General features: G+C 39.4%; 1 protein-coding gene across 2 annotated transcripts in view; it reads left to right on the top strand.

The window, feature by feature from the left end:
* LOC120404414 (toll interacting protein) overlaps positions 1-13,373 on the top strand; it is a 56,676-nt gene that overhangs the window by 28,116 nt on the left and 15,187 nt on the right. For both annotated transcript variants that reach the window (XM_039536898.1, XM_039536897.1), the window contains exons 3-5: positions 76-258; positions 4,414-4,566; positions 6,536-6,626. In XM_039536898.1, the coding sequence (XP_039392832.1) occupies positions 76-258; positions 4,414-4,566; positions 6,536-6,626 (427 nt within the window). The remainder of the gene's footprint in view (positions 1-75; positions 259-4,413; positions 4,567-6,535; positions 6,627-13,373) is intronic.

The raw sequence follows: 13,373 nt of genomic DNA on the forward strand, positions 1-13,373 counted from the left end.
AAGAATTAATAAAGAAAATGGCAAACTTTATTTTTTTATTTTTTTCTTCTTTCTTCATTTTTGGTTTCTTCCCAGGCAAAACTGGCAAAGAACTACGGTATGACCCGCATGGATCCATACTGTCGGGTACGGCTTGGCTATGCTGTGTATGAAACTCCTACAGCGCACAATGGAGCCAAAAACCCACGCTGGAACAAAGTTATTCAATGCACTGTTCCCCCGGGTGTGGACTCTTTCTATCTTGAGATATTTGATGAGGTTAGAATTTTATTTTTGCTTTGCTGGTTGGGGTCAGACCTTACAAAGCTGTACTGAGGTGACATAGCCCAGTGATGTATACCAGCACCTGGAATGTGGTGGGGGTTTTTTTGTGTGTGGGTGTGTGTGGGTATATCACACTTGCACATATTTCTTTTCAACCACAACAGGTAGAGGCACTGTCTTTAATGAGAGCTGAGATTCTGATGTAATTATGAGTTCTGGAAGGATGACATAGGAGTTGAGACAGTTATGTTAGTCTTCAAGTCAAGTGGTTTGTGAATACTCTAATGCTAAACGACAGTGCAGTACGTGAGGAGCATTCTTATATTCTGCACTTTATACTAAAAATAGGCTGCTCATGCCGTTCTTTGGGAGATAATGTTGCAAGACTTTTCAAATCAGATTACAGCTTGAATCCAAGATGTAAGAGTTTTGGTGACAGTAAATCAGTTAAATGTAGACTAATCTTTGTAGACAAATTTGAATTAAAAAATGATTCCATTAAGGGGTTCCAGTGACTAAAATTCATCGTACATGATTATGAGCCAGAATCCCAGGTTCATATCAGGCATTCTCTCCTTACAGCTATAGTTTCCTCCTGGTTCTTTCTGCTGCTACCTCCCACTTCACTCGTAGAATCTCTCTTCCTCCCAGCTCCTCTCTTACTATCCTTGGTGCCTAAAACTTTCCCTGCTGCTCCTGGTGCATGTGTGGGAGAGACAGTAGCATTAAAAAGCTATCTATAATGGTAACATGTTAGAATCTTGTACCTTACAGGTATGGACATATACCTATCTCCTAGAACTGGAAGGGACCTTAAAAGGTCATCAAGTCCAGCCCCCTGCCTTCACTAGCAGGACCAATTTTTGCCCCAGATCCCTAAGTGGCCCCTTCAAGGATTGAACTCACAACCCTGGGTTTAGCAGGCCAATGCTCAAACCACTGAGCTATCCCTCCCCGCATCGCATCTTATGTCAAGGTGGCCAATCTTCTGGCCAACAAGTGCTGGATAGTGTACTTTGGAACCCTGAACTATTCAAAATCCTGAATGGTCATGGTAGATAGTCCCAGGGTTCTCAATGAATAGATGCTATCAGTCTCTCCTTTGAGAGGAATCTGCCATCCCACCTAAATAATCAGACCAGCAATGAAGAAATCATCCCTTTACACAAGAGACATCACACACTGTTTTCCCTTTTCTGAGCAAACTATCAAGAAGCACAACCTTCTGTTCTGCTGGTATCCTGGATTCCTCTGTCAGGGTTCAAGACTTGACATGGTACTTAAATAACGCTTATTCTTGTGGATGATCACCTGCCCACAGACAAGGATGTACATCTGTACTCAACTTGCTGGATCTCTGAGACACTTGATATTGTTGATGACCAAATTACTCCTGTCCTGATCTCAAGAAGCTGCAGAGCCAAACAGGAATGCTGTGGAATGGTTTAGGTGTTTCCTTCTTGGACTAAATCCAGAGAATTATTGGTGGGCATTTGATCATCTCCAGGGCTTTCCATCTGCAGAATTTAATAAGGCTTAATTCTCTCCCCTCACATTATTCAATATCAACATGAAATCATTAGGACAACTCTCATTTACACCAAATGTAAATAGGTCAGTTTCTCAATACATAAGTGAAATTGGCTCACTACAAAGCAGCTGTCTTAATTTGGAACCCAGACGAGACTAAGGTGGTGCTGGTGGGAAGCATGTTGAAGAACTTGCTTTGTTTTGTGGCATGAGCCACTATCAAGGGCATTTTTCCTTCAGAATAAGTTGGATGCCTAGATAACCACAGACAAATAACTGGTGACCCTATAGGGTTCAGACCTGACTGTAGTGGTCTGTGCATTTGTGACTTCCTGCCTTGATTACTGAAATTTGTTAGATGTAGAAATGAAACCACATTCCCTTAAAGCTTCATCTGGTTTCAAAAAAATGCAATAGCCCATCTAGTTAACAAAACTGTTCACTTTGAACATGTGCTTCACTGTCTGTGCCAACAGCCTCTTAAATTAAAAAACATTAATTTTCATGGGAGATGTATTCCTTTGGAACAATGACTCTGTGGTGAATATGTGGAAGCTTGTGATAGCAGCAGACAGAACTTTCACAGGAGCTGGACCTGTGGAACTCACTCCCACAAGAGAAATGACCAACATCCTCACTAATAATTTGACAACTACACATAAACCTCAATTCTGCCTAGCTCACCCTCAGTTTCTCCACACAGGCCCATGCATGTGCACACAAGAGAATCCCTACAAACTAATCAAGGTTTCTCTTTTACATTTTAGGAATGAAAAATGTATTTTCTATCTTTAGATACTTGGTAGGTGCTCACATATTATTATTTTAGAAATCATAAAAGAGATATGGATGTATGGTGAGTGGATAGAGATGATCGCAAATGAATCAAAGCATATGCTTCCTCAGAAAGGAGGCAGTGTTGGTAGGCTCTCTAACTTTTTGTATTATACATTCTGCCCTCACACTGAAGTTTTTCTGCAGCTCTACCATTAGTAGAAAGTGGTAATGAAAAATTCTACTCTAGCAAATTTATCTAGTGCTGGTTTTAGTAAGTCTGTTTTGGCTTAGAGAATCATAAAACTCAGATATGGAAATACCTGTTAGACTAGATAACCAATCTTAATGCCATTGTGTGATTGCTCCTTACAGTGTGTCTTTCAATGCTTTTGTCCAGTTTTGGGTTAAATGTGTCAAGCAATTGGGCTTTCACTGCTTCCGGTTTGGAAGCTTAATTTTGTCCTCTCTCCCCAAAGAAAATTGATGTGAACAGTCAAGGCATTCAAAAGTAAAACTGGTTTTGCTGGGGGTGGATTTGGAGGCTCCACTTCAGGATTCCAACTGTAGGGAACAATTTTCTGTGCAACAGAGTTGGCAGTTTCCCAGGAAAAACTAGTTGAAGACGGTGAAGGTAAATACCAGCTTAAACCCAGTTTAAACTTGGAAATTGGGAAAAATAATTGCACCAGTGTCCTATGGTTGCTGAACTTGCAGAACAAATCTTTTCAAACTGGATACATCCATTCAAAAGTTAGGAATAGGGTCAGTCTATCCACGACATCAAAGTTAGTCGTCTGCTGCCAAATGCTGCATGGCCAAATGGCCCTGGACTGGTAGTCTGCAACTCTGCAAGCTTCTGATTGTTTAATGCTTCAAGCCTACATCGCTGCCTTGTTGTGTTCTATACTGGAATATTTTTTACTCTTGTTTATATAATATTGAAAACTGAAATGAGTCATGACTTGTATAACTTCCTTGAGAAAATACCAAACCAAAATATATACATACATTCTGATGTTCTGTATTATAATGACTATATTAGTATTATGCCCACTGCAGTTTACTTTTTATTGGTACAGCCCTAAATAATCTATAAATGTATTGCCTTATGTAACCACAACTTGAATATGTAACTAAAACTAAGTGTAATGTGGTGTGTTTTAACAAAAAATAAAAATAGGAAATGCCTTAAACTGGGGCTAACTAGTTTTTTTTTTTTCCTGGGGCTGTAAAAAACATCTCTGATAAATGCCAGGTTATCCTTGCTGTAAAGTGCAAAATAACTTTTCCCTCAAGCTGGTTTCCAGTTTTATGTAGTTTGGATCCTTTAGTGAGCTAAGATAGTGAGGATAAATGAGTGGCTAGTAGTTCAAAATAGCAATAGTGCAACTAGAAGCATTCAGATCAATCAGCATTTGAGAACCTACGATATATATCACTTTGGAGCTGCTGTCAGTACAGTCCATACTGATGCTAATGTTGCATTTCTTCAGCATATTCCATCTGTGGATATGAAAGTAATAAGCTGTCTCTGGCTACCCTGTTGCAACTCCCCACACTGAAAAGCCATAGTCCCTCCTTTTAAAAAGGTACTTAGCTGTATCCTTGCTGGAATACAATCTTCAGTAGGGAAAAAATCTTTGCAAGGAATATTGGCTGAACAGCCTAGTGTTTAATTTCTGCTGCCAAAGTTGTATTGCAAAGAATGGCTTAAAACTGAAATGGGTAAAATGTGACACTGAGACTTGAGTTCAAAGAACGTTAATCAGAAATCATGTTCAGGAATTTTTTTCTGAAGGTTCTGAGTTTGATCAGAAATATTTTATTTCTAATGCCCTTCAGCGAGCCTTCTCAATGGATGACCGCATCGCCTGGACACACATTACTATTCCTGAGTCTCTGAAACAAGGAAAAGTGGAGGATGAGTGGTATAGCCTGAGTGGAAGGCAGGGTGATGACAAAGAAGGAATGATTAACCTGGTCATGTCCTATGCGGTAAGCCAAATGTGTTTTTGCCCTCAGGATATGGAGGGTGGCTTTCTTAGGGATGGGAACAGAGGAGAAGTCTGATATAATAGAACAGCTCAGTAAAACCATGTTTTGTCATGTTTTTATATTGTTAAAGCCTATTGATGTAAGTGAACCTAATATTTTAACTGTTCTATCAATAAACACTGCCATTCTACTCAGTGAAATAGCTGGATGTTGCACTTGCTGTATAGGACAGAGGTTCTCAAACTGGAGGTCGGGACCCCTCGGGGTCACAAGGTCATTACATGGGGGGGGTCGCGAGCTGTCAACCGCCACCCCAAGCCCCACTTGCTTCTAGCATTTATAATGGTGTTAAATATATTAAAAAGGGGGTTTAATTTATTGAGGGGGTCACACTCATACACTTGTGATGTGAAAGGGGTCACCAGTAAAAAAGTTTGAGACCCGCTGGTATAGCATGTTATCCTAAAAGGTGGGCACACCATGAAAGGAGAAAAATGGTATCCAGATTCTTTGAGGCTCTTCATATTTCCCGATTTTTCAAAAGACATGTCCTCCATGCTGTTCTATCTACAGCTGAAGTTTAGTTTTTTCTACCTGTGTGAAACTGTTGCTGCTTGTATAACAATATAACCCTTCACCCCCTACAAGCTTTCTAAGTAATCTGAATAGTAGTATTCCTGATTAGTTAAGCCTACTCAAACAATCATTCTCCACTTTGATCACCATCAAAGTATTTTGAGTGCTCCTATAATGACTAGTTTTAATCATTTAAGTTGAAGGCACAGACAGCTCAAAATTTACAATGAACTTTTACTTTCACATGGAAGACTGTAGGTTTTCTATTACAAGCACAAGAGTAAAGACAGATGTTCCAGATCAGATTAATGTTCAACTGGAGACTTACAAATTTCATAACATCAAAAGTCATACAAGGCTAAGAATAGGTTAAAAGAACCTTTTGCGAGGGGAAGAGGCTGGAAAATCTTTGTGTTGGAAAAATTAGATGGTGTTTGGTCCAGAAGGCACTCTTCAGATGGAGAGGACTCTACCACTTGTACTTGCAGTGAGTAGTGGAACTACTCTTAAGTACTACTAATTGGGGAGTAAGGGTGGCAGAACTTAACCAAGAAGCACTCTGCAAACTCAGGACCAACTTGATCCTGGGTTTGACTGGTTCAAAACCTTGGGATCTAAATTATTTTTATTGATCATGACAAAGATTCCACCATTTTTATGAACCAGTTTAGATCACTAAAGGTAGGTATTGAACGATTTAAGCAGTGCCTGCAGAAATTGCCAATTAAAAAAGAAAAAATAACTGAACAAGATCAGAGAGCTCAAAGAGCCTTTGACATCATTAACCTTTAAAACACAATGCAAGATGCAGTACACCGCCTTGTGGACATGGATAATGATTTTTTTTTTTTTTTGTTATCTTTGATCAGTGAGAGTATTAGTATTAATGGAAGTTGTATAGTATCTAAGTTGAGACTGATTTAAACCAAATATGCACATTCTTTGGCTTGTCTAAATTAATCCAGCTGCACTCACTTGATTTTGAGAAATTACTTCCCTTTTAAATAGTAATGGATTAAAACTCTTTATACAGAATTTACTTTATTGTAAAAATTTGTGAAATGAAGCAGAATTCATGAATATATATGAGAATTTTGGAAATTCAGATTTTCCCACTTACTAATGAATACCTCATTTTTATCTGGGAATTGTGACAAAAAGCTAGCTTAATTTGACATGGCTTCATGGGTTATAGATTCATTCCTTCAATGGCAATTAATTTTGAGTACTCACACTGATTTCCTGAAAAGTGATATTCATGTCTATTATTGCCACCAAACTGTTTGCTGTACTAGTCAATGTAAAGTGACTAGCAAGACTTGAAGGCTTTACTCAAATGCATTGTCAACTTTAGTTGTTTAACTGTTTTTTCTGTCATCCTTTTGGTATCAAGTCCATACCAGCTGCCATGATGATGCAGCCACAGCCAGTCGTCCTGATGCCCACAGTATACCAGGAAGGAGTTGGATATGTACCTATTGCAGGTATGTTTTCCGTCCTTCCTTAATGGTTTTGGAAAATTATTCCCTCAGACTGCCAAAATAATGTTCTTTTGTGTTGTGTGTAGGAGGACGTTAGCAGTATCTGTTCTATGGTCCTTTCTCAGCTGTGTAATGTTGAGTGGGGGAGAGAAGGCATGAGAGCAACCAAACCCAAACGGAGTCAGTCAGCTTTTAGTCTACGTGATTTACATTGCATTAACTAAAGATGTGATTTATAAACTGGGCTAATTAAATCAGTGCAAAAAGCTTATTTAGGTTTAAACCAAGACTAGTCTACACATGAGTTATTCCAAAATAAGGTAGGGTATGAATTTAAAGCAGAATAGCTATAGCAGAATAACTTCATGCATCGACAAGGCCTAAATAGATTAGAAATCTGTTTAAGTTAAAATTAAATACAATTGTCAGAATATTGTGTATAAACAATACTACTTTGTTGTGTGGACAAGGCCTTAGGCTGGCACAGTGGAAGATCCCATCTTCACATGTCAGACGGGCTGTCAGTACCATAGGCAAGGTTCAGACTGAGAGGCTAAAAAGTGGTGGTGTGCTACGAAGTCCCAGAGTAGCAGGCTGTTCCTGCAGTGACATAATTAATGCTGTTGTTGAAGTCATCCATTAAGGCTTCAGATTTAGTGCCTTTGAAATGAATTGGGGCAGTTCACACCTCTCTTATTGCTCTTATTTGTCTGTGCATACTCATTCAGGTAGTGCTTGCATCAGTTCAGTTTCATTTATAATGCTTAGTTTAAATTCTGCAGAAATTCAGAGGCTGCCAGAGAAATACTAAGATAGTATGCTGGCTACTACCAGCTCAAATGGATCCCTTACCTGAACCAATCAGAGATTGGGAGCATCATGGAGATCACTTGCATTGGGGGTTAAGGAAGTGCTCTCCATTCCAAATTCCAATTTCTCATTCTAGAATATGGCCAAGGGAAGTAGGAAGGTGCAATGGGGAATTCCCAAGGCACTGTGGTGCGAGGGAGGAATCTTCCCCAGAGGCCACAGAGGAGCAGCAGAGCAGCTCTGCAACTTGGGAATCTTGCCACAGGACTCAAGTAGTTTCCTTTGTATTTGTGCTCATCCTCCAGAGGATTGGTCAGTGGATCTATATAGCAGCAGATCAGTTGGACCCCAACTTCCTTCTGCACAGTGGTGCACAGGAAGCTTCCATGGAGCTGGGATTTGTTACTCAGGGAGACCTAGCTTCTGTAGACTCTCCAAATCCTCTTTTGTGTAGCAGAACTGCACCACTTCTACTCTGTTGGCAGGATCTTCTGTGCTCACAGAGGGACAGAATCTACCCATGAGTGCACTTCTTTGCAATAGCATGCAGAAGAAAGTTATTTAAAATAGCAGCCCAGAATACACGAGTAGCTGAAGACCAACTTTTTCTTCAGAGGGTTTAGCATAGACTTTCTCTGCTGAAATTCACTGCACTATTGTACACAACCAGGACAAGGAGAGAGCCTATATTCTGAAGCAGAGGCCCTTTATTTTTGTAAAAAAAGTAGTAAAAATCAATTATAGACTGTGAAATTGCCTTTCAAACTTTGGAAGCAGCACTGAAGTATTTAATAGGCTTTTTGTGATATTTTATTTCTCACATGACATATGGTGTTTAAAAGTTTCATTCTGATATGATATGGGCATGGATTCAGGTGTAGTACCTGACTCTAATATAATGTCAGTTTGTGTACATCAAAGGGAAAGACTGAATTCAATGTGGGTTTTTAGGTTTACGTTTAATAAATGCATTTAAGTCCATTTGAATAAGTGACAGAATGGATAGGGCATGATCACAGCACCAAGGGTTGAACCCAAATCTGATTCCAAACTCATTTATTAGAGTTAATATGAAGCTTAAATTCCATCAGGAATCTGGGTTACCTGGCATGTGGAAGCAAATTTACTCTATAGTAGTAATGTGTACAAGACCGTTGAAATAACTGCACATACAAAGATTGAAATATTAAACAGTGAATGTACTAGAGGTTTGCACACTTCATTGCTTCTGTAGTCCTAGTGCATTTCACCGAACAGGGACTCTGGTCTTCGTCCGCTTCCCCCTTGTTAAGGAACCCCCTTGCAACACAGTTCCCTCCCTCATGCTGGTGGCTCTGGGTTCCCCAAGCCAGGGGCTCTTTGTGCACCACTGCCTTCTCCTTTCAGCTCTTATTTTCTTTCAACCTTGAGGAGGAAGTCTTTCAGGGAAGCAAATTTGATACTGTATCGGGAACTAAAAATGGGGAGGAGGAAGAGTATTATGTAGCAATGTGTTTAATGGCTACCAGCAACTGGTTCTTTGATCTATAGACAAGTAAGAAAAGTAATTGATTGAAACTGATGGCTCTGCTAACCAGATGCTGAAACTGCATGTGCCCCACTTCTTCCTTTTGGCTTTGATTCCCCCCTCCCCCCCCACCAAAATCAGTAGGGTTCTGTCCACTGGGAGAGCATTCTCTGAAATCTTGGAATTCATCAGTAGCAGCGTTCAAAAGTTATTGTGTTACAGAGAAATGCCGTTTAGTGTTAGACCTCATTTCATCAGCTAGCTAACTATATGAATTATAGTCAAAACTACTCTGAAGTGCAATTTCATTATGATATAAACCAAATGCATATGTAGTTCTTGACTGTTTCAATTAGAATTTAATATTTTTCTTATTGTAGCTTCAAAATCATCAATGTAATAAATACTTCATATACAATACTTGTGAATTTCAGTGCTCCACAAACAAGGGGGTGTGAATGGGTCCTGGGAGATTACAACTGAATGCTGTACAGAATTTCTCAAACAGCTCTACGAAAAATTGCAATGCTAGCCTGTCTGGCTCAGTCCTATTGCATGTTGTAGTAAGGACCATGCCTACACTAAGTGCTCTGGCAGTGCTTCATTTGTAATGAAAGAGGTGCTGGGGTTCAAGCAATTAGGTGCCAGGGCTCAAGTAATTTTTTTACTTTCGTAACAAGCCCAGAGATGCCAGGGCAGAGGTGCTGGGCTTAGCCATGGCAACTCTGGCACAAATTAAGCACTGAATACTGGTATACTATACTAGCAAAGCACTGGTGTGAATGCAGCTATAGTGGCAAAGTTGCACTTTGCACTTGTGTAGTAAAACTAGCCTCTACCAACAAAACAAGTTATATCATTAAAAGCACAGGGGTGTGAAGACGTGGTCCCTGACCTGTATCAGCAGAAGTCTGTAATGTAGATCTGACCTGAGACTCATTTTCACATGAGAACTAAGCTTTCTTCAGAGTTGAAAGATTAATGCTTTTCTGTAATCTGATGTGCATACCACCTAGTGTTGTCTGCCCCTTTCCACTTTAATTTGAAAATATTTTAAAATCTTTTGAAGAACTTTTATTGGTGAAACTCTTCTAAGCAGAAAAGCACAGACATCTGAGATTTAGTGCATATGACTGTATTTATTTCCTATATTAAACGTCTAGTTTCCTAACTCATATTTGTGTAGTATAGAAGTGTCCTTATCTGGTAACATACCTGTACTGGTATGGGGGGTGTAGCACACTTGTTCCATAGCCATGGCATACTTTCTTCTAGTTCTGTACTCATTACTGTTGCATTTGTTTTCAGAGTTAACTGGTTGCTTCAGTTATTACTGTGAATGAAAGTATTAGGAAATCCTGCTTCTCTACTTAAACAATTCTTTATTTTTCAGACCATCATGAATTGCTTCCTTTATGTAACAAATGTCAGATTTTTCCACTTAAAAAAAAAAGACTCCAAAGGTGACTTAGAAGAAAAATATTATGCACAGTTTAATGGTTTTATTTAATGCTTCTGATTTTTCTTTTTTAGGGTTTTTTTTTAATTTAGCTCATTTTGCACATGGCACCATTCTAGGTTTGCATTTGATAATCTCTGGAATCTTGGACAGAATCTCAGAGTTAGAACAGAGTAGAGAGATACTGAATGTAAAGAGTAATCGATATTCTAATTGGTCACTTTGTTTTTTTTAAGGTGACGGTAAACAAACCTCTTCAGTTACTCACTGGTGACATCTTTAGGATTTTTGAGTGTTTAAAACAATTACTTGGAAATCCATTCTAAGCAGAGGGTTTTCTGCGGAAATGATGGTGATAATGGCTCTGGCTAGTTCATAATCAGAAATGATTTTGGTCTTTTAAAAATCCCTAAAGGCAAGCAGTGGAAATAGACATAAATAGAAGAATGATCCATGAAGGAAAACTTCAAGCATTGCCTGCATTGGATCCTCACTGAGGTGGCTTGTGAGCATTGTCCTCTAGTATTGGTCATCTGGAGGAGCTGGCTTCCAGGTGCCAGCTTCTGGAACTTCCTGTGGAATGCCTGGACACTGGAGAGTCAGTTCATACTGTTGACTGCCTAACGCCACCTGTTCCTCTTCCTGACAACAGATAGAGTTCCTTCACTGCTAGCTCTCGGCACTGCTCTTTCTTCTGATTTTATTCTCTATTTCCAGAGGTCCAAGTAGGAAACCTTCTCTTATAACTCACTTTCATGGGTCAGGTATACCACACACTGGAGAAGAGAGTTCTGTGGCCCAGGGGCTCCAGAGATCAATCTCTGTTATCCAGGATACAATAAAAGCTCCTCCTGGAGTCCCTTCCCCTCAAGTGCTATCTACTTGTCTCAGCTCTAGATGATACTTTAAACTTACTAATGCTCAGCTTTGGAATCCCTCAACTCAAGGGGTGAATCAGCATACCCTTATTGACCACTACCATCTTGTCCTTCTGAGTGGTGGTATCTCAACCTCTGCAAGTTCAGTTTCATCTGCAGTGTAGGAACAAGGAAAGAATTGCTAGAATGACATTACCTCAGACCAGGGGGTCTTGGAGAGAATAACTTGTTTATAGTGTCCAATTCCATTTCACTTTTACTGAAGGATGTTCTCTCCAGATTTGATACTACCATGTACAACTACATGGGCAGAGCCTGCTTATTGCTTAAAGATATGACTGCGTCACGGTGGTCAACATTTTCACAGAATCTGTAAATTTTGCCACTTATATGGACCTTGCTGCTGCACATTAACAGTTTTAGTTCACTTTGATCAGCTGCTGCGCATTAACAGTTTGTTTGCTTTAACCTAGTCCTGTTTCAAACAGGACTAGCTCAAAGTGAGCTAATAACTGTTAATGTATGGCAGCACAGTCCACAAGGTCACAATGACCATATCATGAAATGATCTATTTTTGATCATTAACACTGCTGTGAATTATGCATAATTTTACCATATCATCATCATCCATACTTATGGTAGAAGGCTATGAATTTTTGGATTGGTATGTCCATTACAGCATGCCCATAGTTCTCAATCTCCTAGGGATAGACAGTATTATTTTAAAATATCACAACAGGAGATCTTCATTAACTGGAGCCAGATATTTATTTAATTCCACAGCACGTTAGAGATGATTGGAACATCACCCGTGGAGCTGTAGAACCCCATTTTGGATTCATTGGGTTTTGTACTCCGGCCTGCTAGAACTTCCAATCTTTCTTTCTCTGCTCAGTTTGTCAGATCTCCTGACCCAGAAGCATTTACATCCTGATTTGAGCTCTTTGCCTAGTGGTTGGCTAGTTGAACAGTTCAGATTGAATTTGAAAAGACCAGAAAATTCTACTTGAAAGGAGGAAATATTCCACCCAAAAATTCACGTTCTGTGAAATGGACCTGGTTCTCTATCTGGGCAAGATTAAAGGATCTGAACTTCATTATTATTCTGTTAATCTTTTATTGTGAACTACTTGTTTTACATCAAGCAATCTAATCTCTCCTTCAGTTTGGTCAGAGTGCACCTGGCTTACAATTTCACTGGTGCAAGATTCCACTATATTCTCTAATCCTATATGACCTGAACATAATTATGTCATTGTGTTGCCTATTGTTCAGGAGTTATCCCCATTCTGGGACTTGTGTGGTGCTTACAAACACAATTTTAGCAGCTCAAATATTTCTTGGACCATCTGTCTTTGAAGACTGCATTTCTGGTCATGATCATGTTGGCTTGAAGAGTGAGAGCTGTGTATTAATGGTTCAGCCATTATATATAGTGTTCCAGAATGATAAGATAAAGGTATACCTGCATTTCAGATTCTTGTTGAAGGTGACCTGTGATTTCCACATAAACAAATTATAAGCAGGGAAAGCTAGACTACATTGTTAGTAAGGTTTTAAGTTACTGCCTGACCAGGGCTTTGTAAAACACCTAGATGGCTGCCTTATTTTTAGCATTATCTTCACATGCTAGGAAACAGTAAAAATTTCCAAGCAGATCAGAATCTTTCCATTAGTTCATGAATATTAAGGTACATTTTACCAGGCCTCAAATGCATGCCTCAGAAAAATCTCCATTGTTAAGAGATGCAAAGACACTACCTGAAGGTCCATCCATATTTTCACTTGAAGTAACACTAATAATTTGGCCTGTAGATCAGATACTCTGAGGCAAACAGCCTAGCAATCGTTAGTCGGATAGACTTTCCAGATCCATCCCCTTTGTGTCTAGGGACTTCTTGTCAATTGCCTGCAGTGGGGAGTCCATGTAGAATGTGTTTTGAAGAAGATAGTTACTGTTGTCAGACTCGACAATCTTGAGTGAGATAACATATTGTTAGTGGAAGGAACTAAATATCAGTTGGGGTTACATCCTCTGTTTACTTGAGTGAGATTGGAAGGACATAGGATGCCCCAATTGGCACTTCTTCTCAAG

The sequence above is a fragment of the Mauremys reevesii genome, linkage group 4 (assembly GCF_016161935.1).
Source record: "Mauremys reevesii isolate NIE-2019 linkage group 4, ASM1616193v1, whole genome shotgun sequence".
Lineage (NCBI taxonomy): Eukaryota > Metazoa > Chordata > Testudines > Geoemydidae > Mauremys > Mauremys reevesii.